The sequence below is a fragment of the Gymnoscopelus braueri genome (genome assembly GCF_963280865.1).
Source record: "Gymnoscopelus braueri genome assembly, chromosome: 22".
Lineage (NCBI taxonomy): Eukaryota > Metazoa > Chordata > Actinopteri > Myctophiformes > Myctophidae > Gymnoscopelus > Gymnoscopelus braueri.
The window spans coordinates 10,178,150-10,201,236 of record NC_137624.1 but is presented as its reverse complement, the minus strand read 5'-3'; the positions used below and the strand labels follow the sequence as shown (position 1 = coordinate 10,201,236).

The 23,087-nt window shown below is 43.4% G+C and overlaps 2 protein-coding genes across 3 annotated transcripts in view; one reads left to right on the top strand and one right to left on the bottom strand.

Moving 5' to 3' along the window:
* sema4d (sema domain, immunoglobulin domain (Ig), transmembrane domain (TM) and short cytoplasmic domain, (semaphorin) 4D) overlaps positions 1-14,135 on the top strand; it is a 71,513-nt gene extending 57,378 nt beyond the window's left edge. Inside the window, exons 15-21 of one of the 2 annotated variants that reach the window (XM_080418579.1) lie at positions 3,792-3,964; positions 4,763-4,809; positions 5,420-5,806; positions 8,810-9,070; positions 11,316-11,528; positions 12,630-12,721; positions 12,929-14,135. In XM_080418579.1, the coding sequence (XP_080274705.1) occupies positions 3,792-3,964; positions 4,763-4,809; positions 5,420-5,806; positions 8,810-9,070; positions 11,316-11,528; positions 12,630-12,721; positions 12,929-12,958 (1,203 nt within the window). In that variant the 3' untranslated portion in view covers positions 12,959-14,135. Of the gene's footprint in view, positions 1-3,791; positions 3,965-4,762; positions 4,810-5,419; positions 6,795-8,809; positions 9,071-11,315; positions 11,529-12,629; positions 12,722-12,928 lie in introns of those variants that run through there. The other variant, XM_080418578.1, reaches the window with a different exon arrangement.
* The window catches only part of zbtb7c (zinc finger and BTB domain containing 7C), a 400,030-nt gene that overhangs the window by 11,661 nt on the left and 365,282 nt on the right, over positions 1-23,087 (bottom strand). The window lies entirely within an intron of this gene.

Here is a 23,087-nt window from a genome sequence, read left to right as displayed (position 1 = left end):
AAACAAATAAGTGTATCAACTAAACAAGATCCAATAAACAATCCAATAATCCAATAAACAATACAGCAATAGAAAACAAGCGTTCGTACAACTAGTTAACAACAAGTAGGTCAGGCAGAGAGGAAGGGTAGTGTTTCCTGAAGAGGTGAGTTTTCAGCCTGCGGCGAAATATGGGCAGTGACTCTGCTGTCCTAACATCAGTGGGAAGTTCATTCCACCACTGTGGGGCCAGAACAGAAAAGAGTCGTGACCGTGTGGATCGGCCAGAAGGACCCTTGAGTGACGAGGCAATCAGTCGCCCCGAGGTGGCAGACCGAAGTGGTCGGGCAGGGGTGTAGGCATCGACCATAGCCCGGAGGTAGGAAGGAGCTGTTCCTTTCACTGCCCTATAGGCTAGCACCAGGGTTTTGAACTGGATGCGAGCCGCTACGGGGAGCCAGTGTAGAGAGCGGAGAAGGATGGTTGTGTGGGAGAACTTGGGGCGGTTGAACACAAGGCGAGCCGCAGCTTTCTGAACAAGCTCCAGAGGTTTGATGGCAGATGCCGGAGCACCAGCAAGGAGGGAGTTGCAGTAGTCCAGGCGGGAGATGACGAGAGCCTGGATGAGCACCTGGGCTGCCTTCTCCGTGAGGAAGGGGCGAATCCTCCTGATGTTGTAGAGCAGGAATCTGCAGGACCTCGTCACTGATGCGATGTTTGCCGAGAACGTCAGTTGATCGTCCAGGGTCACACCCAGATTCTTCACAGTCCGAGTTGAGGTCACCACAGCATTATCAATGGTGATGGCCATGTCTCGGTGCGGACAGCCCTTCCCCGGGAGGAACATCAGCTCGGTCTTGTCCAGGTTGAGCTTCAGGTGGTTTGTCGACATCCACTCCGAGATGTCAGCCAGACAAGCAGCAATGCGTGTCTCCACCTGGGTATCAGAGGGGGGGAATGAGAGGATTAGCTGGGTGTCATCGGCATAGCAGTGGTAGGAAAAGCCATGGGAGTGGATGACAGCACCCAGAGATGTAGTGTAGAGAGAGAAAAGAAGAGGACCCAGAACCGAGCCTTGGGGAACCCCAGTTGTGAGCCTGTGTGGTTCTGACACAGACCCTCTCAGCATCACCTGGTAGGAGCGACCCGTCAGGTAGGATGCAAACAGGGAGAGTGCAGAGCCTGAGACACCCATCCCCTCGAGGGTGGAGAGGAGGATCTGATGGTTCACCGTGTCGAACGCTGCAGACAGGTCCAGGAGTATCAGAACGGAGGAGAGAGAGTTCGCTCTAGCGGCATGGAGCGACTCCGTCACTGCCAGGAGGGCAGTCTCTGTCGAGTGACCCACTTTGAACCCAGACTGGTTGGAGTCCAGGAGGTTGTTCTGGTGGAGATAGGAGGACAGTTGTTTAAAGACAGCACGTTCGAGAGTTTTAGATAGGAAGGATAGAAGGGAAACCGGTCTGTAGTTCTTGATCTCAGAGGGGTCAAGTGTCGGTTTCTTCAGGAGGGGGGTGACTCTGGCAGTCTTGAAAGTAGAGGGAAAGTAGCCAGATGTCAGAGAGGTGTTAATAAGGTGGGTTAAGAAGGGAAGAAGTTCAGGTGCAATAGACTGCAACAGAGTGGATGGGACCGGGTCCAGAGAGCATGAGGTGGGGCGACTAGAGGTAATAAGGAGAAGGACCTCGTTAGGGGAGAGGGGAGTGAAGTGGGATAGAGAGGGGATGGGGGGGGGGGAGAGGAGTAGATGAAGGTAGAGAGGGGGGGTGGCAGGCAGACGGGTGTGGGTAGTGCGCAGGGCACCAGCCGGGGGAGGAGGGAAGGAGGATCGGATATCGTTCACCTTCTTGTCAAAGAAGTTGGCGAAATCGTCGGGGAGGAGGGACGAGGAGGGAGGAGGGGGTGGTGGTTGCAGGAGAGAGGAGAAAGTTTCAAAGAGTTTTTTAGGGTTGGAAGCAGAAGCCTGAATTTTAGTGCAGAAAAAAGCAGCTTTAGCAGCTGATAGAGAGGAGGAAAAAGTAGAAATGAGAGATTGGAAGGTGAGAAGGTCCTCCAGGAGGTTGCCATTTCTCCATTTGCGCTCAGCCGCTCTCAGGCTCCGTCTCTCAGTCCGCACTGAGTCCGACAACCAGGGGGCAGGTGGAGTTTGGCGTGCAGGCCTGGTGGTGAGGGGACAGAGATGGTCGAGAGAAGAGGATAGAGTAGAGAAAAGAAGATCTGTGGCGGTATCAGGGGATAGAAGAGCAAAGGATTCAGGGGCAGGGAGAGCAGAGAGAACAGAGGAGGAAAGAACAGTGGAGGAAAGTGAGCGAAGATTGTGACGTGAGGCAATCATGTGGGTAGGGAGGGGCTGTGAGGGGGGAGAGGAGAGAGAGAGAGAGTAGGACATGAAGTAGTGATCAGAGAGTTTCTTACCCTTTTCACTGGAAAGAGGAGTGACAGACAGGTTAGCAATAGAGCAGCCTCTGGTGAAAATCAGGTCCAGTTGGTTCCCCTCAACTATAAGCCATAAGCTGACAGCAGCCATCACCCATCTCTTTTCATTGGGTAAGATACCTTTTAGCCTAAATATATTCCTGTAACTTAAGGCAGCCATTGTTACATAGATACAATGTTGCAGGCTACATGACATGAGCTTATAAAGTTGTTATTTTCGTACTATTTGGATAAATTACTTTTTCACTGTCAGTTGATGCTTCATATCCATTATGAGTAAAATCGCGGGGCTTTGTACACACGGTTCTTATGACACGATCTAAGATGACCCTATGGTATTTTTAGCAGCTTGCTTTAGCGAAGCTGCTCTATAAACAGGCCGCGATAAAGGCCCAGAGAAAGGGGCGTGCACTTCCACCATTCGTATTTATACCCCTACCCAGGAGAGGGGGCGTGGCTGTGGAAAGGGGGTGTGCCTGTAAAAAAAGGCTCTAACCGTTGCTCTGACTGTGGGCGTCGGGTTACAGAGTGTGGCAGTTTGATTGACAGCCTCTATTTGCAGGGTGCCGCCCCCTCTCAGCTCTCAGGCAGAGGACACAGAGTAGGAGAATACTTTAAATCATAATAAATTATAGAGTGCACTAAAGAAATTACAAATTGTTTTTTTTTCTGCTTAGCGTTAGATAAAAACTCTATTTTGTATTTGATAGGTTTTGGGGATTTTTTCCCCCAAATTTGTATTTGCTCCTCTAATAAAGGAAATCGCTATAGTTTGAGTCTACTGTCTGCAGCAGCAACAGTCAGTCAAGCCAGATGAAACAAATTCATAATAGAATGCACATTAAACAGTACTTTTTGCCCTAAATCCCCCAAAATGGGATTATTGTGATTAGTTTAGCTGGCAAGCTGCTATAAATTATGACTGTCATTTGTTCTCTTGTTGATAGAAGAAACAACTGACCCAGGGGGATGGCAGTCTCTAGTGATGTCAGACTTGGGTTCTCTATGAACCTTATGTAACACAAGTGTAGTAAAAGTGGCACATCTAGTTTGTGTCTAGTGCTCCTTTCTTTTCAAAAGCAAAGCCACCAGTTCCCCTGAGGACATGGACTCCCTTAACATTAGCGTGAGAGTGCCTGGTGGGTGTCTGGGTTGTGCATTTTAACCAGTGGTGGAAAGTAACTAAGTACATTTACTCAAGTACTGTACCTGAGTACATTTTTTTTTCTTTCTTTTTTTTTACTTTACTGGTGTATTTCCCTGTTTCTATACTTTGACTTCTACTCCACTACATCTCAGAGGCAAATATTGTACTTTTACTCATGTGTATTAATTTTAGGTTATATTTGTATGTCTTTTCGTGTGTGTGTTTCCAGACACGTTTTCTATATGCCGGTTCAGACTCGGGAGTGGTCCAATCCCCCACAGCCTTCTGTGACAAATACCTGTCCTGTGATGACTGCATTCTGGCCCGGGACCCCTACTGCGCCTGGGACCCTCAAAAAACTGCCTGTGTGAATATATTCGATGCCCCCAGCCACACACACAGGTAATTCGAGTTCTATTTTCCCATGTTTTTTTTTTTCTTCTCATGCTTAGCTTGTCTCACACTTATCTTTCGAACATCAGTTTACCAAAAGCAGAACCCTCATTAACCCATTAAGACCAGGAACGCATCTGTGTCATTTTAGATTTCTTTGGCTATTCAAAAAAATAGCAGATATACAAGCTCATAGTGCGGCACCGAGTGCCCATTGAGTAGACATTCACAGAGAGTGTTTGTCTCTGTGAATGTTTTAACACTTGTGTACATATCTATGAGCTTGTAGATCTGCTATTTTAGTGTTTGTGCAAATCTTTTAATACGTATGTTTAATACGTATATGTTTTAAAGCGAACATTTTTAACTCTTGATCTGTGCTTCTGGGGGTCCCTGGAACAACGTATTTTGAGATGGGGGGCCAAATACATATCATTTTGGGGTTCCTTGACATGGAAAAGTTGGAGCACCACTGATTTATAGCAACATATTATTGTTAGGATTTAGAATACATTTAGTAGAATATCTATTCAAACATTTGCACCAATTTTCACGATTTTACAAGCTCATAGCGCGGCACTTATGTAGATCTGCTATTTTTGAATAGCCAAAGAAATCTAAACTGACACGGATGCGTTCCCGGATTGAATGGCTTAAGAGACGGTTATCAAACCAACACCATCTTAACTGTCGCCGCTCCCCTTCCCGTTTGGCCTGTTTTTTTTCTTTCCTCTTTAAGAGTTGGTGTTTGTCTCTGTGATTGTTTTAGACACTTGTGTACATAATGCATGTTTGTTTTTTTACCAGGAGTCTGATCCAGAGTCTGAATGGCGACGCAGACGGCTGTCCAAAAGGTAGTTGTACAAACAACATGTGGCATTAAGTCATTCTGCTCTCATTGTTGGAGCCCGACCCATAATTTGGTAATTGGTGGGTCCATTTCTCTCCGATTTCGGGATCGGCGTCGGACCCCAAAAATCAGGCATCGGGTCGGGCTTTACCCATCATTGACAAGCTTTTTTGCTTAACCCATTAAGACCGGGAAAGCATCTGTCATTTTAGATTTGAGCTAAAAAAAACATTATTTAATACTTTGGCCATTCCAAAATAGCAGATATACAAGCTCACAGCACGGCACGAGCAAGGGTGTAGATCTGCTATTTTTGAAAAATCGTGAAACTCTTTGAATATAATATTTTTAAAGCGACATTTCTTTACTCAAATCTTTGCTTCTGGGGGTCCCTGGAACAAAATATTTTGAGATGGGGCTCCGTGGCCAAATACGTATAATTTTGGGGGTCCTTGACATTAAAAAAAGTGAGCAATCACTGATATATATAGCAACATAAATTTTTCAGAAAATTGTTAGGATTTAGAGGACATTTGTAGAAGCGGCCTCAGGTCTTAATCGGTTAAACAACCGGCCTTCAAAACCTGCGTTCTCCTCCTGTGTGTGTCCCCCAGTGCCGGGCCTGTCCGTACAGGACTACAAGCACGTCACGGTGAAACCGGGGAGTTCTGCCGAGCTGCCGTGTCTGGTCCGCTCCAACCTGGCCCAGGTGTTGTGGAAGTCCAACGGCTCGGCGCTGACCGAGGCCTCCCGCTTCCACCTCATAGGGGAGACCGGCCTCCTCATCTACAGCGTGGCTCCGGAGGACCAGGGCCTCTACGAGTGCTGGTCGCTGGAATGGAGCCCCGCCTCCGGGAAGAACTTTAGCCACCTCCAAGCCGGATACTTTCTGTCTCTGGAGATCCCGGCCAGGCCGCCGCATCCGGCCGGCGGTCGCACGGTGACCACCCTCAGCTCCAGTCTTGGCCAGAAGGAGACGGAAAGTCCCCGGGGCGCTGAAGGTAACGGTAACACAGACAAACCTCCACTAACTTCGGCCCGCGTCCCTCCCAGCCCCTCGGCCACAAACCTTCTCACATCCCCGCCTCAAACCGACTCATCACTAACCCCGCCCCCCAGTACTACCACCAGGTTCCAGCCTAACCATCTCCCTCCGAATTCCAACGTTCCCCGGCCAGAGACCCTGGACCCGTCGGCGGAGTTTTTGCAGTACAACAACAGCTCGGCCCTCCTCGCCCTCTTCCTCCTCTTCTTTCTCCTCTTCCTGGCCGCGCTGGCGTACAACTGCTACATGCAGTACCTCCCGGCGCCCTGCCTGCGCCTGCGAGCGGCCCTCCTGGGCAGCCACAAGAACCCCATTCAGCCCGAGTACCGGTCCTGTGAGTCGGGCCTGATGGAGCAAGCCGTGGCCGAGAAACTGAACCTGACGGAGCAGCGCCCGACCCAGAATGGCAGCAAAGCCACCCCGAATAATCAGCTCCGTGCGCTGCGTGACACCGGGTACGAGACCGAACCGGAGTGCGGAAACGGAAGGATCCCCTCTCACAGTTTCCCTGACGACAGTCCATCCAAGGAGAAACCATTTGACGTAGATTCTGATTCTCAACCGATTGAGTTCGCAGATGCCGATGAGCCTTGCTGCTAGCGAGAAAACCATAGATTTTTTGCTAGCATTTCCCTTAGCCCGTTAGGGAATACTACGCTATTGTTGCCTCACAGTACATAGTATGTTCTATTTACTGTGCCAGATGAGGATACATTTATTTCAAATTTAAGGCTGTGCATCAGACTCCAGAGATCGGATTTATTCTCTGATGCAAAGGGCTACTAAGTATTTAATATCAAGCCAACTCATGAATGTCTCTGCATAGTCCAGTAAAAAAAAGAAAAAAATAAGCTATTTTAAATTTCCAAATTGGAAACATTCTTTACCAAATTGGTAAGTTAGCCTGATGTTCTCCAAATTGGATGCATGTTCCTTTTTGTACAGTGTGAGATTGGGGTGGGTGGGCGCGGGTTGATTTTGTTAAAATCCTGTTCAATTCATGTATTTTATGAGTTTGTTTTTATTATTTGGAAATTTGGGCTAGTGGATGTAGTTAAATTTCTCAGGGAAGGTTTGTTCAGTACGCTGTCGTATACTACCTAGCTTTGTGTACAATCTTCACACCTCCAGCACGTACGTGGTCTGTGGACTATCGATGTCCCGCCTGTCGCGGTGAGGTAGGACCAGCAATGATACAAAGGAAGAACAAGAGCAAAACTGTGGCCGGTGGGCCAGTGATTTTTATGTTTTTGAAGACTTTATGCTGTATACTCCTACGTGAGATCTGTGGATTTCTTTTTTTTTTTTTACCGAATCATACACCTGGAGGAAGAGGGAGCAGGAAGATGATATTCGCACACCGAGGTTTTGCCAATCCGAACCCTATTATTGCTTAGTTGGCACCAATCAACCCTACAGTAGGAGGGACCCTACAGTCCCTCCTACCGCTCAGTGGTAGGAGGGAGGTGGGAACTTTGACTCACAAAATGGGGGAAAATGCTGGAAGGTTTCAAACCACTGTCTGAACTGTGTAGATGTGACCGGAGTCACACAATGTTTTTCTGTTTTGTTTTAGTTTTTCACCCTATGAAACCCCCAGGGCCATATTAACCTCTACTACTCTCCCTCCCTATTGCCTGACAATAACCCATTAATGTACAGAAATACACTGCTTGATAAAAAATAACCTTTTTTTTCTTTTTTCGAATGAGCCCTGAAAACAATCTGTTACTGTGTTTTCATTTCTATTTAATTCAGCTTTAAATTCTAGAAGTTTTTCTTTTCTTTTCCCAAAGTATGAATCTCTCACATCTGTGGTAACATTCTCATTTTATTGATGGCATATATAGTTATGATGTTCCCCATTGCGGTATGTTCTTTTATTGCATCAGATACGTTTCTCACACGCATGATCTGTACTTGGTCGCGCGCCAGTGTCGCACATCGAAAATATCTGATCTGCAAGCTTGCAACGCATTGCATTGCGACGTGTTGTGAGCTTGTAGATGGACACGATGCGCAACCAAGTCCTGTGTACTTAAGGCATTAGAACTAGAGGTCTACACAGGTCAACCCGAAACCCGAAACCTCAAGGCCCTACCCGAGACCAGAGCGGATCAGGGTCAAAAATATTTACTTCTCTCAGGTATGGGTCGGATCTATTATAATTGCTGCAGGTCTCGGGTAAGTGAACCTGACCCCATCTGCTTTAATCTTCGGTATTTACATTCAAAAATCCACATTGTCTTTTCTGTTTGAATGACATTTACAGCCGATTGAAATGCAGCCAATCTCAAGTAAGTGCAGTGTGTTGCCTGAACACCATGGGGGTTTTCCTTAGCGAGAGAAAACCCCAAACTACAAGAGAAACAATATAGTGAGCAAAAGCCACCAGGAACGTCATCTGGTAGGGAGCACTAGAGTGGATATTATGGAAAGGGACAGTAAGAACATTGGCACGGCTAAATGTACTCTCTGCAACGCACTCCTCAGATTTGATGCAGCCAAGACGGGCCACGTCTCAACGATGAAACGAGCATTGTTTTGCAAAGCCTTGCTGAAAATATGATTTCAGTATACGTATAATGTAGCCTGCTTTCGGGTCCAGTGTGATCGGGTCTAGACCCTGTCCCATTAAGGTCCGTTTTGGACCGGGTCTAGTTATTCTCGGGTCTGTTTCGGACTGTGTTCGCTTATTCTCGGGTCATTTCGGACCGGGTCTCTGTTTTGAGAAAAACGTGCACAAAACAATGTTCGGGCAACAAGGAAACGGGACTGTTTCGGCACTGGTCCAGCGCTTTGGTCCTGTGCAGACCTCTAATCAGAGCCTCCTTTTGTTATCCTTCCTTGTGTGTTTTGCACGTCAACCCTTTTTCCTCCTCGACTTCCTCAGTTCTTACCGTTTCTCCATCACTCCCTCCCTCCCTCCCTTGCCATGTGCTCCCTTCTCCCCTCACAGCCGCCTCCTCTTCTTCCAGTGCCTCCTCCTCCTCCCATTCCTCATCGGGAAGTAGTACTCCCTCTGTCCTCCCTTGCTCCTCCTCCTCCTCCTCTTCTCCTTCTCTTTCCGCTGCCACCTCCTCTTCCTCCGCCGCCGGGCCTCACGGCGGTGTGGAGGGCCGGAGGGAGGCAGAGGTGAGACTGTTGCCCCCCCTGCTGAAGGATCAGGCCTGGGGGGTTCACGCCCAGGAGGCCTTCCTGCTCTTCTGCCTGGCCTTGGGTGAGTGGTGCCTGTGACACTGACTCCGCCCCCAAACCCCCCCCCCCCCCCTGCAGGAACTCACACTGCTTGGATTTGCCTTTCAGTCGCCTCTCTCTTTTTCTCCCTCTCTATCTTTTTCTCCCCCTCTTTCTCCTCCATCTTTCAACATTATCCCTCTTTCCCCCCTTCTCTCTATATCAGTGGTTCTCAAACTTTTTTCGTGCCAAGGACCCCCAAATTGATATGTATGTGGCCACGGACCCCCACCTGAAAATATGTTGTGCCCCCCCCCCATCTTTTTTAAGGATTTGCACACATTTTCAAGAATTTTCAAAAATAGCAGAATGGCTCATAGCGTCTATGCCGCGCTATGGGCTTGTATACCTGCTATTTTTTAATAGCCAAAGTATAAAATATGGATAAAGGGGTTAAAATGATTGTGACGCTTTTTTGACTAATTTTGCTGGGGACCCCCTGGTATCCACCCAAGGACCCCTGGGGGTCCCCGGACCCCACTTTGAGAACTAAGGCTCTATATCTCCCCTCTCCGCCCCCCCCCCCTCTCTCTCTCTCTATCTCTCTGTGTGCACCTGGCATGTGGCTACAATATCACTTCCCTACCCCCAACCTGTATAGATATGTACCCTAACCTATGATGTGTGTCTGTGTGTGTCTGTGTGTGTGTGTGTGTGTGTGTGTGCACGTACGTGCGCATGTGCGAAGTTGCTCACAATAAGACTGCCTTTTTATTTATGTGTGTGTGTGTGTCCTGTTACAATTAGCGTACCTTTTCTCGAGGCCTATTTGGACTATACCTAAACTGTATATGAGGCTAATCTGAATAAATTGGAGTTTCTTTTTTTAAACTAACAAGCTCTCAGACATGCGGTTGCATGTCTCACACGCCTCTGTTCCATGGTACTGAACTTTGTTTTTATAACTGGAAAATCTGACCTGAAATATGAGATATTTATTAAGTAGGTACTTCTCAAGCAGTGTCAAGAAGGTCGTCTCTGAATAAAATTACTTTCTTTTTGTAGAAATATTGTAGGTTAAATGTGTAACTTGAATTTTCTTTGCCTGTAAACAAAATGTAAATATTTGTATATATTGGGAAATACTTTCAAGATGTACATAATATTCTCAAACATTTTGGGGTTATTGCTGTTGTTAGGGAGGTTAAATAAATCTTGATTTCAAATGTTTTCAATGCTGGTGCCTATTTATTCAGTTGTTATGTCATCATTTTTATTACCCTGGCATTAACAAGGATAGAACCATTTAGCATGAAGGAAACCTTTTTTAGGGTAAGTTTTATAAAAATAACTGACTTTTCCTCCCCATAGACCATATTCACACGGCGGCCATGTTTCTATGAAGTCAATGAAAGTAGCCACCCCGGGTGGCGGCACTTTCAATGTTAAATTCCAATATGGCCGCCGTGTGAATATGGTCTATTGCAACCATCGGCAAGAAACTATTGTTAAAATCAATTATACGTTTTATTTGATACTGTAGAAATGATAGAATTTGCCTTTATGCGGGCAAAAATTAAGTAAGTTTGGACTTGCAAAGAACTGTTTAATGATGCTGTTCAGAATAGCCTGGCTATCAGTAAACTAGGTGCCACCTGGGGTTGCTAATGTGCAATTTATTCATTATACCAGTGGTTCTCAACCTTTTCTGGATCAGGGCCTGATATAAACAGGTACTCCTGCTTCATATATATGTCGTGGTGGAAAAAGTACTCAAATGTTTTACTTAAGTAAAAGTATCAATACTGCAATGTAGATGTAGTCTGTTACAAGTAAAAGTCTTGTGTTAAAAATTTACTTGAGTAAAAGTACAAAAGTATTGGTATCAAAATGTACTTAACGTACCACAAGTAAAAGTACTGACATTTTTTAAAATAGCAGATCTAAAAGCTCACAATGTGTCGCATCGCGACGCGTTGTGAGCTTGTAGATCGGCTATTTTCAAATAGCCTAGGTATAAAATAGGACTAAAGTGGTTAATGTATGTTTTATAATGATTTTTTTTCAAAGTTTTCAAATAATCGTAGTGGAGTAAAAGTACAATATTTGCCTCTGAGATGTAGTGGAGTAAAAGTATTGGAAATTGGAAATACTCAGTACAGTACTTGAGTACATGTACTTAGTTACTTTCCACCACTGTATATATGTCCCCTGTGAAGTGACCGGTGTCTTGGCAGGGTTGTCACCAATCAGGGGTCAAAAACATGAAGTCCCATTCTGTCCCTTAGGTCCTAGTGACGTCCACGTTCACTGGCTAGTAAACGGACACGGTCTCGATAGCCCCGTCATGGAGTACCGACGGCAGACGGGCCACGGGGAGGTGCTAGTAAGCAGCTGGCTCAGGGAGGGGCCGCTGATTAAGGATGCCCGTTACCACTGTATGGCTGAAGCCAGCGCAGGAAGTGACGTCTCTGAGGTCGACCTGCACCTCACTATTGGAGGTAGATGATTAATCGCCCGATTAATCAATACATGTAGCATGACTAAATCTATATCAGTGATTCGCAACCCTTTTCCATTTCAAGGAAGGTTTGACTGACATGCATTAGGCCACGGACCGCCATCTGATAACATTATTTATCTGTGGGACCCCCAGAGATAAATGTAAAATCCTCAGTGTTCATTTAACTCTCAGAGTGTACATGCAGAACTTAAAGGGGCCTATAAGGGTCCATTTGGTTCCATTTGTACACTCTCAGAGCCACAGACCCATAAGGGTCCATTTGGACCTCTGGTTTCAGTTTGCAATCTATTTGCCTCCTCTTTTAAGTCAATACTGTACCTCATGCTGATTTGAGATGAGCCATGTTTACTCGTTTTGGGACCATATGAATGGACGAGTAGTAGTTGCACAATGAAATAAGAGTTTTTTTTTCTATTTAATAAGAGAAAGTGAAATGGTAGGACAAACATTACAGTCATCTGACCATCATCAGTGACACTGATCGCATGACAGAAACGTTTGTCCTAGAGCAGGGGTCTTCAACGTTTTCAGGCCAAGGACCCCCTTAGCTGAGAGAGAGAGACGAAGCAGGGGCTCCCTCTATATTGTATGAAGTTGTGTTTCTTTTTACTTGGTCTGCTCTTTTTTCCCTCTACACCAAACCTCTTAGCCATTTTAGATCTGCTATTTTTGGCTAAAGTTATCCTCAGAATAGGGATGCTAGGGTTTAAGTGGTTAATGTAAAAAAGAAAAAATCATATCACACAAAGATTTGGTGGCCCCCCTGTAGTAACTCTGAGGACCCCCTAGGGGTTCACGGACCCCCTGTTGAAGACCCCTGTCCTAGAGCTTTACACTTGAGCACTTTGAGCACATTATTGAGCATGTAAAAAATAAAGGGGGAAAATCGTTAAACTTCTCGCTCCACCCTTTTTGCTCCGTGTTTTTGAGACTACCGCACCCGCAACCGACCTTGAATTTAGGACAAAATATTGGTGCGACAGTTTACCCTGGACTTTTGCTGTGTTTTTGCCATGACCCCTGACATGACATTATTAGGTATATTTTTATATGCATAAAGCCTCTTATCAATTAACAGATGAGGAGAGCATTCCATCCAGAGATTTGAACCAGTGGAGGAGTGCGCTCACAGAGCACGAACAGCTGCTAAAACAATGGGAAAAGGCCTGGGTACGTTCATATTCTGACTCTGTCCCCCCCCCCCCCATAGCATGAAAGACGAGCATCGTGCATCTTGATTTTAAGGTTGATTTGTGTTGAGCCAACATGTCTGTCTGTGCACTGATTTTGTCCCAAGCATATCTAAAAAAATATCGGCAAGGATGTGTGTGTGTGTGTGTACACACGTGAAATATAGATATGTGTTTCTCTCCGCAGGAAAGCTGTGATGGAAATGGGGCTCTCTGAAAATGTCATGAAATATCACTGATCTTGGCTGTATTTGGTTCTGAACCCGGTTCTCCACCAAAGTGGACCAGGCCTTAAGACACCACAGATGTCACACGTGAATGTCATGTGATGTCACGGTGCCATCCATTTCTTAGATGGAGGTTTGAGGACCCTTCAAGCCAAGCACCTCATGCCTTCTGTCAGGCTCGCCTGGGTGGCAAGACGAGACTTGGACTCCTCCCTACTCTGAGAAGAGGACAGAGCTGGTTGGTTGTCTTTGTTTGAGGGATGGCAGAGGCGTCATTTACTAAAAAAGACTAGACGGTGGCAAAATAAAAAAAGTGACCATGCACTTACTGTAAGCCCGATTGCAAAAATAGAAAAAAACATAGCCGATCTACAAGCTCACAACGCATTGCGGTGCGATGCGTTGTGAGCTGGTAGATCTGCTATTTTTGAAAAAAGACGTTTATTTTTTTGCCTGTATGACATGCCCAAAATAAAGAGTCCACTTTTAAAGTGAAGAGAATGAATATATGTTTGCAGAAATAAAACAAGTGACTTTAAGTGTCAATCTAAAATCTGATTGATCTGCAAAAGGTAAACATTCAACGGTGGAGGAATTGTGTAAGACCTGAATGTTGAGGTTAAATGCCCCAAATGACGCCCCTGAGGGATGGCATGCATGCGTTTCTAAAAGAAATGTGCATTTTTCCCTATGCCAAATGGGACAGTACAATGTAAACGGGTACTCCTGTTTGTACTTTTAACGTCACTGTCGTCCATTGCCATATAGTATGTAGTAGTATCCACCACTACTGTCTTGTAGGATTAGGTAAATTACTTAAATGCATATTTACTATTTATTATTATTCCCTCAGAATTAAATGTTCTATTTTACTTTTTATTTTTATTATTATTATTATAATTTTTTATAAGAAACTGGGGCATTAGTCAGAGTACTTTCCAACTAGCCTACTGTATACATTTGCTTTTGCTTTTGTATTAAGCATAAACACGAGATGGTATTCAGATTGAGTTCATGCTACACAAACTACACATTGAAAATTATTGTTTTCTGTCTCCTAATATCCTCTAATATATTTCACTGTCATTATCACAACTCTGTAATTACTCTATTTACTCTCGGTCTCAGAACAGTTTAGCAAAAATAAACAGAGGTGTTTGTCTCTTACACTGATCTCTGGGTCTATATATCAACCTTTAATAGTTATTGGTGTTTTCCATTATCTTTGTAGTTGTCTTTTTCCTAAACATACTGGCAAATAACATTGAACATTGTGATACATTTGTTTTCACAATTTTGAGCACAATAACAGACGCAGCACACCTATGGCGTTCTCATAAACTCGTACCGACAATACATTATACAACACAATATCTTAGGGTGCTTTCTGCTTTCACATAATTATGTCCCATTTCAGCCCTCAGAACGAACTCAGACTATTTAGGGAGATTTTTTGCACATTATGCAACACTCCATAAATATGAGCTCAGATAGCCCTGAAACATGACTGTCATACCATGTCATACTAGTTCCTGTTTTTTTTTTAATGTTACATTTACAACCAGTACATCTACATAAACGTTCAGATTTCAAATATAAAGAGCTGACCCCACGGCCACGGATGTTACAAGTTATAGCGCCGGGGTCTAAGTACCTGTAAGTACCTTCCGTATTGTTCAATGAAAAGCTTTTTAATCCGATCGCAAAATGGCAAAAATGTGGCCTTCCAGACATTATGAGCAATGATGGACTTATGTCATTTCAAGAACTCAAGTTTAATTTGCCTGGTCCGTCATTTTTCTTTCATTTACAGTTATGCACTGCAATGCGTACATATATGGATGGAGTGTCCTGGAAGGATAACCTTGCTAAACATCCAGTCGAAATGGTTAGTTACTTCCAATATCACCAATGGTTTTGTCTCTCATGTTTATGGATTGGAGAGCTACAACAAGTGTTGAATACTTACATGGGGATCACAACAATATGGAATATAGATTTGAAAGACCATGGACATATAGATTGGAAGAGAGTGTTGAACAACATTGCCATAACTTCCCGCAATTACGATCATCAGATGGTTCACTATAAATGTATACACAGATTTTATTTAACTCCAAGAATCTATTGTCAACTTCAAATACCCCTTATGCACTTTGTGTTCATTTAGAGTCAAAATGTTCTGGTCTCAGGTGGCCAGTGTATCAGATTTGCTTGAGGTTGAGTTCCCATGTTTGCTATTTTTTTTTGCAGAATTTCTTATCAAAGGGCAAGACCACTTTGGTAGAGGTTTGGGTTGTGTAGTTACCTTGCCATGATGTAACACCAAAGGTGGACAATAAATCAAAAATAATTGCTCCATTGATTAGAAATTAATAATTCAAAATATGCATCCTCATTGTATGCTGAAACAGCTCTAAAAGTCACTCTTTTAGCACATAAACAAACACAAACGAAGTTGATTCACTATACTACTACAGTTATTAACAGTACAGGTAGTATAGTGAATACTGAATCTACAGTGTAGATTGGGGTCCCAAAATTGTATCAAATGGTTGTCCGTGGGCGTGGCCTAATGCACATCAAACTGGGGGTCCTTGAAATGAAAAGGTTTGATAAACACTGAGGTCTTGGATTGAACTCAACCCACCTGCCGTGGTTGGAGGTGGTCTCTCTACTCTCCCACTGTGACATGGAGACCCTGGTGTTGGGTTAGGACACACGTACGTGGTTGACAGGTAGTACTGCCTGAAGCTCACAGGGATTCTTGAAAGAACTGTAGAAGTTTGTTCTCCCACACTGGAGACCCGGGTTCAAATCCCAGGTAGGACATGAACCTTACGCCTTACGGTTTTGAAAAAAGCTTGTAATTTTCACTTTGAATGGATGATTTGTTGTCATTTGTTCATGCTCTGTCTGAGATGTCTGGAAAATGTGCATCATGCAGATGCGACCCATTAGAGCAGTTAAGAATAAATTATGTATTCATGTGTGTTTTTGAATGATGTTTTACTGTGAGTGTTAGGCCTACGTGTTTTCTTGTGGCAACAGTTTAACCCCAGCATCCCTAGTATTCTGGGTGGGGGGGACGTTCACCAAAAATAGCCGATCTACAAGATCACAACATGTCACGTTGTGAGATGATAAATTCACTATTTTGGCGAAGAGATTTGGTGTAGAGTGAAAAAAGCGTACCAAGTACAGTTACAACTCAGGTCCATTTTACAAGTTAAAGGAGAATTTTGGACTAAAGTTTTCCTACCTTTTCTATGACGTTATGATATCTTAGGATGAATGGTACAGTAGAAAATTTTCATAACTCCACCCCTGAGCCACCACAGCTTAAAAGGTGCGCGGATAGGCCTTAGGTTAGATCACATATTTTAATAGTTTTTTTTTTTTTTTTTTTTTTTGAGATCTGACGTTCATAGTGACAGAACACTGTCCCCCAAAAATAGTTGCATAGTGTTCTGTCACTATGAACGACAGATCTCACCAAAAAAAAATTAAAAAAAAGCTATTAAAATATGTGATCTAACCTAAGGCCTATCCGCGCACCTTTTAAGCTGTGGCGGCTCAGGGGTGGAGTTATGACATTTTTCTACTGTACCATTCATCCTAAGATATCATAACGTCATAGAAAAGGTAAGAAAACTTTAGTCCAAAATTCCCCTTTAAGTAAGGGGTTTATGAATGATGAATCCAGACTAGAGCAACTACACAGGCTTCAACAAATGGTGATTGTATTGTTCCCATGTGCAAAAACTCATTTGGACAGTCTGCCTTCTCAGTAAAGGGGGTAAAACTTTGGAACTCTTTTCCTACGGATCTAAAACTAGAGAGAGATGGTAATGTGTTTAAAAGGGCTCAAATTATGGTTGAAACAACTGCTCAAATGAATAGTTTGACTGGTTATTGGAATGATTATATCTACTTTTGTTTCACAGGTTAATGTATTGGGTCTGATTGATTAATGGTTAATTATTACTATTATGATTGGGTTTTAGATTAGTGTTTCTACTTAAAAAAGCCTCCTGTGGACAGGTGTTAAATTATCACTCGTGCTATAACACTGGTTGTGATGTCCATGTCAAATCAAATAAAGACATATCGTAACATAATGATTGCTATGGGAATACAGAGCTATTTAACACTTATTTAACCAAGAAAACATCACACTGCTTTGAACTTTAAAATGTAATTTGGTACAACCTGTTATACAATCATGACATTCCATTTCCTGGTTCAACTCCAGACTGAATGTACCTGGATTGTAACTAGGGTCCAAGTGCCTACCTTGTGTTTAACATAGAAAAGGCTAGCCTCACTCAGGCGGCCCACAGGGCTCAAGCCCAATCCTGGTGGTCTGTGTTGTATACAGATTGGACTGAATACTTGATTGAATACTTTATTAACACAATTATTAACAGTGCAGGTAGTATAGTGAAAGGTTATGATAAAAGTATAACTAAAAGCCCCAGGGGCTTGTTTACATTGTACTCAATTCATCAGAAATACATACTTTAAAGTGCATGAGCAAACACGGTTTAACATAAGTTTCATGCTGTTATATATTTATAGAAACGTTTGTGTGCTACCAATAGTGTAGGCTAGGCTAATATACAGCAATGTTGTTGTTGGGCAGATCAGATGTCTCCTGTCAGAATTGAATAGAGACAATGATAGGTCTTTATTCCTGAGGTGGGAAAACAGGTTTTCTGGGAAGTTTTAAGTGGTGCAATATCTAGTAGGTTGCTTTATTTAAAAAATGAACAACATATTGCACCCATCTTATGGAATAACCTGATTAGATGGTTACTTAAGTATTCAACTCCATTCAGTGTCTTGGAATCAATGCAATTTTCCCAACACCATTAGGCGTAATGTGTGCAACACCGCCACCTCCTGTCCATAATAATTTACTACCCGACTCTTGTACACGAATTTCCAACATTAACACTATCCTAAAAGGTCAAGGGCCGGTGTCTCGACCCCGAAGGTTTAACAGTTTGCAAAAAATACAATATATTATACAATAACACAAAAAGCCCTGAGGATTTGTTTCCATTGTGGTCCTATGTATTCAATTAATCAAGACATACAATGTCTGAGTTGTATATCTGGATTGGAATGATGCTTCTTTAAAAGTGCATGAGAAGATATTAAAACACGGTTTGAATTGCTTCAATATTACAATGACTTATTTAGGCATTTAGCAGACGCTGTCATCCAGAGCAACTTACAATAGACAAGGTAAACAGTAACACATACAAATGCAGAGACAGTAGTGCCTCAGTAAACTAGAATCACAGGTAAACCAAGATCCTAGCATCAGTCTAAACAATATAGTAACAAAAATAATAATCTGTACAATGAAACTATGTGATACCAGGTAAATAATGAACCTAGCATCTGTTTCAATAACCTGCTATCTAAATTACAGTCTTAACATTGTCAAGAAAAACAAGCCTAAAGGTCCTTACACACCGGGGCGATTTTTTTCATGCGAATATTACGTTTTTTTTTTAAACCTTATAAAGTCAATGCAAGCTTCCACACCAGTTTCGCGGAGCGAAAAAAGCGTCTTTTAATTATTCAGAACGAGTCCGAATTTTGCGTATATTCGCATATTCGCCGGTGTGTAACCGCCTTTAGTAACAAAAACATGAGAACGAATAACCAAGATATATCTGCAAGCAAGGTAGCCATGTCTTGGTCAGTGGCTAGCATCAAGGGAGGCAAAAGGTGGCAGGAAGAGGTACAGGGAGAGTAAAGCGCTAGGGGGTGCTAGGGGGGAGGTGGAGACTCCACCTCACTCCCACCTTTGGAGTGAGTCTGCAGTTCTAACTGCAATGGTGAGTTTGTTCCACAGTTTGGGAGCCAGAGGGAGAAGAGTCTGGGATGTGTGGAGCGTCGTCCCGGGGGTTTTAAGAAAGATTCAGACAGCTTTCCTGCGTTAGCTGATCTGAGTGAGCAAGAGGGGTTGTAGGTTTGGATCAGGCTTTGAAGGTATAGTGGTGCCATGCCTTTGGTTGCCTTGTAGGCAAACAGCAACTGGGAGCCATTGGCGGGAGCGGAAAATGTGCGAGACGTGAACATTTTGGCTGGTTGAAGACCGGGCGTGCTGCGGCATTCTGGATCATTTGGAGGGGCTTAAGTGAAGCATGTCGGGAGGCCAGTAAGGAGGGAGTTACAGTAGTCAAGTTTTGAGATGACGCCTGGATAAGGAGCTCTGGCTGACTATTCTGGTGCTCCACCTGGAGGTTAAAAAATAAATATGAAAATAGATTACTGGATTGTCTTACTGCAACCTAAATAAAATCAGCTAGAATGCACTCTGATGTTCAATCCACAGAAACAAAAACATGAAGAAATCCATCTGAAAACAAAGAATTGAGTATCACCTCTTTCTCCCTGTCCAGCTTAGCGTAGAGTCCTGACACATCACTGGTACTGACATGGGCTGTATTCAGCAGCTGGAGGGGATAAACACACAACATCACATTAAGGTCATTTACAGCAGAATAATTACTACAGTGAATGATTGCTAATAAATCTACTTTGTGATTGATTGCACACCCGTTCCTGTATGGTCTGATGAGAGAAAAGTGTTGCTCCTGGTAAGTCAGACTGGGATTATCTTTCTCGTTGCTGCTGTGTTGAGGCGCATAAAGTCAGAAACATTTACATAACTGCATCTCTTAACTTTTTTGTCTTAATGCTTATAGCAACACAACATGTCGCAGTAGAAAAACAATTATAGTTTTCTTTTTAGTGATTGTGTAGGGCAGGCTATACATCATCATAATCATTATTCTTTTCTTTTTAAATCAGAAAACTTCAGTTAGAAGGCGTTTTAGAATTGCCTCAGGTCTAAATTGGTTAAACCATCGTCTGTCTAAACCAAGTAAAAAGGGTAAAACCAAGGGTTTCCAAACATTTCTGGCTGTGACTCCCCAAAATAATCATATTTTTTACTGGGGACCCCCCACCTTGACAAGCACTAGGAATTGTAGGCATTACATTTACTTGGTTCCTCTTTCTTACATAATATTTTACAATTTGGTATTAAAAGGGTCTTAAAAGTCCCTAAATTGTCACTTTAGAAATGTGCAGATACCCTGTACACATTATACTGCATGTTGGTTTGTTTACTGTTGAGTGAGAAAACAATGTTGCACATTAAGCCCCCCCCCCCCAAAAAAATAATAATTCGGGGACCCCCAGTTTGGGAACCACTGCTATAATCGATGGTCGTCATCAAGGGAAAACAAGAGGTTTGTAGAAAGAAATGAGCTGTAATAGGCCTGCTGTTCCATTCCAAGACCAAGCGTTTTAGGCCCAGAGGACAGAGAGAATTTCTGTAGTGTTCATAACATACTGCAACTCCTACTAATCTTTAGGATCATTTTACACTGGTTGACAGCCCCCCCGTCTCCTCTGCGACCCAGTCAGTTAAATCTACGGTATTAAAAGCGATGCACCACTCCTCACCTGGTCAGCGGTGCTGTAGGCTACAGCTTCTCCTGGGTGGAGGTCAGCTCAGAGCAGACAAACTGCTGATGTTTCTTTTGTCTCCTCCAGGGCCTTGTTGGTCTCCTCTAGCCTGTAGTGTAAACAGAAAACCAGGACATTTACTCAATTTAGTTTACAATGCAAGTCCTGCATTGTCCCTCCCAACACCGGTGGAAAAAGTAGTCAAAATGTACTAGAGTTAAAAGTACAAAAGTATTCATATCAAAATGTACCAAAAGTAGAAAGTACTCATTATGCAGAATGTCCTATTTCACAAAGTTTTCAAATGTATAAAAATCTTTTGAAAATAGCAGCTCATTGTGAGCTTGTAGATCGGCTATTTTCAAATGGTCGAAATGTATATAGGGCTGAAGTGGGTAATGTACGTTTTGTAATAATAATCAAAATCTACAAAGTAACTAGTAAATAAAGTTTTCAAATAACTGTAGTGTAGTGTAGAGTAAAAAGTACAATATTTGTCTCTGAGGTGTAGTGGAGTAGAAGTAAAAGTACTGAAAATTGGAAATACTCCAGTAAAGTAAAAATACTTAAAAATTGTACTTAAGTAAAGTAAATGTACTTAAGTTACAGTACATTACACCACCCCTCTGGTTTAATTATTTTATCTACTTCCTTTTGGACTGTAAGGTGGTACAGAAACTAAACCATGACAATTCAAGCAAAGACTCTGCCTTAGTGGTTCCCTAAGCCAGTGGTTCTCCAATTGTGGTCCGGGGACCCCCAGGGTCAATTTGGAGGTCCTTGAAATAAAAAATATGTGCTTTTCCTCTAAGCTTATAAAGAATTATGACCAGCACTCATAATACTTCATAAACCTTGTTGTAAGTTGTTATGCATAATTATAAATATTTATAATGTGTGTTATGAAGCCTTAAGAATGCATTATAGACCCAGCCTTTAGTAAAGTGTTGCCTCAGTTTCCTTCACAGCAGAGCTCTGTTCTGAACACATCATAAACAATACTAAAGGAATATTGGCATAATGAGTCATACAACAGTTAATATAATATAGTTCTTACATGTCAGGCCATCTCTGATGGTTTCTTTTGAGTCCAGGAGATTTCATTTCATGCCCAAACCTTCCCAGGAGGGGCGTCTACCTTGCACAGGTGTTGTCGTGGCTGGCATCTCCTGCCTGGAATGCTTTGGTTTCTGTAACATGTTTGTTTTAACTATGGATTGTCCTTAGTCTGACCCCTTACCCTTTGAGCTGCCTGGCATGGTGGCACCTGCCAGGAGCTTAGCTCTCTGGGTCACTGGGATAACGCAAGCTCCTCCACCAACGACAAGGTGACAATCCTAGGAGGAGATCCCAATTTAGTCATCACCAATTCCCAATTGTCCCCAAGTGTCCTTAAGTCCCTGTTGCTGGCATCACAACCACCTCCACAGCTGGAGAGAGGTATAAACTACTGTGTGCATCCTCCCATACACACTTGCCAGTAGCTGTGCAGCAAAAAGGACGGTCACTTGATCCATCGGCAGATTAAGTTCCCACCCGTAAACACGGCCAATTGTGTTTGATGGAGCGCCTGGCCAAGATGGAGGCACCGCCGTTACTGCTGGGTGTTGAACCCAGCTTTCTGCTGCGGTGGTGGGAGAGTGCGTTTACCTCTACCACACCCATGCGCCCCATAGATAGACAGACAAACAGACAACAGACAAAACAGACAGACTCTAAACGCTCAGGTGCAAGACGCTACCTAAAGCCTGACCCGCAAGACGCCAGGGCTTGAGACCATCAGATAGACAGACAAATGTTTTTTTTTGTTTTTGGGGTGGGGTGGGGGGGGGGGGGGGGGGGGGGGGGAGTGCATTTCCTGAACAACAAGCATTTCTAATACGACTATTACTACTTGATGTTAAAAGTCAAAACCCTAGAAAGTTAGAAAGTTTAGTCAACAGAAAAGCTCAGGTGCAAGACGCTACCTACTGTAAAGCCAGACCCCGCAAGACGCCAGGGCTAGTCAAAACCCTAGAAAGTTGTTAGTCAACAGAAAAGCTCAGGTGCAAGACGCAACCTACTGTAAACCTGACCCCGCAAGACGCCAGGGCTAGAGACCATCACATAGACAGACAAATGTTTTTTTTGTTTTTTGTTTTTGGGGGGTGGGGGGGGGTGCATTTCCTGAACAACAACACGCATTTCTAATACGACCATTAATACCCGATATTAAAAGTCAAAACCCTATCAATTCGTCAGCCAACAGAATAAAAAGTCAACAACCACCCCTTAATTTAACCTCAACTTAACATTAAACGACCTATCAATATCACAAACATACAATCGGAGCAACAGTGTGCCCCAGAGGCAAGGACACACCCTGGCATCAGCCAACCTGATCCTATCACGACGCACTGACATCAGACGCAGGGTTAGAGGATGCGTCTGATGTCAGTGCCTCCGTAAACAAAAGTTGCACAGGGCAGATATGACAACACATAAAATAAAACATTAATAGTGGAAATAGCTGATGTACAAGCTCAAAACGCGTCGCGATGCGTTTTGAGCTTGTAGATCAGCTATTTCCACTATTTGTCATTTTTTTAAAAACATATGAACATTTTTAACATGGAAATGATT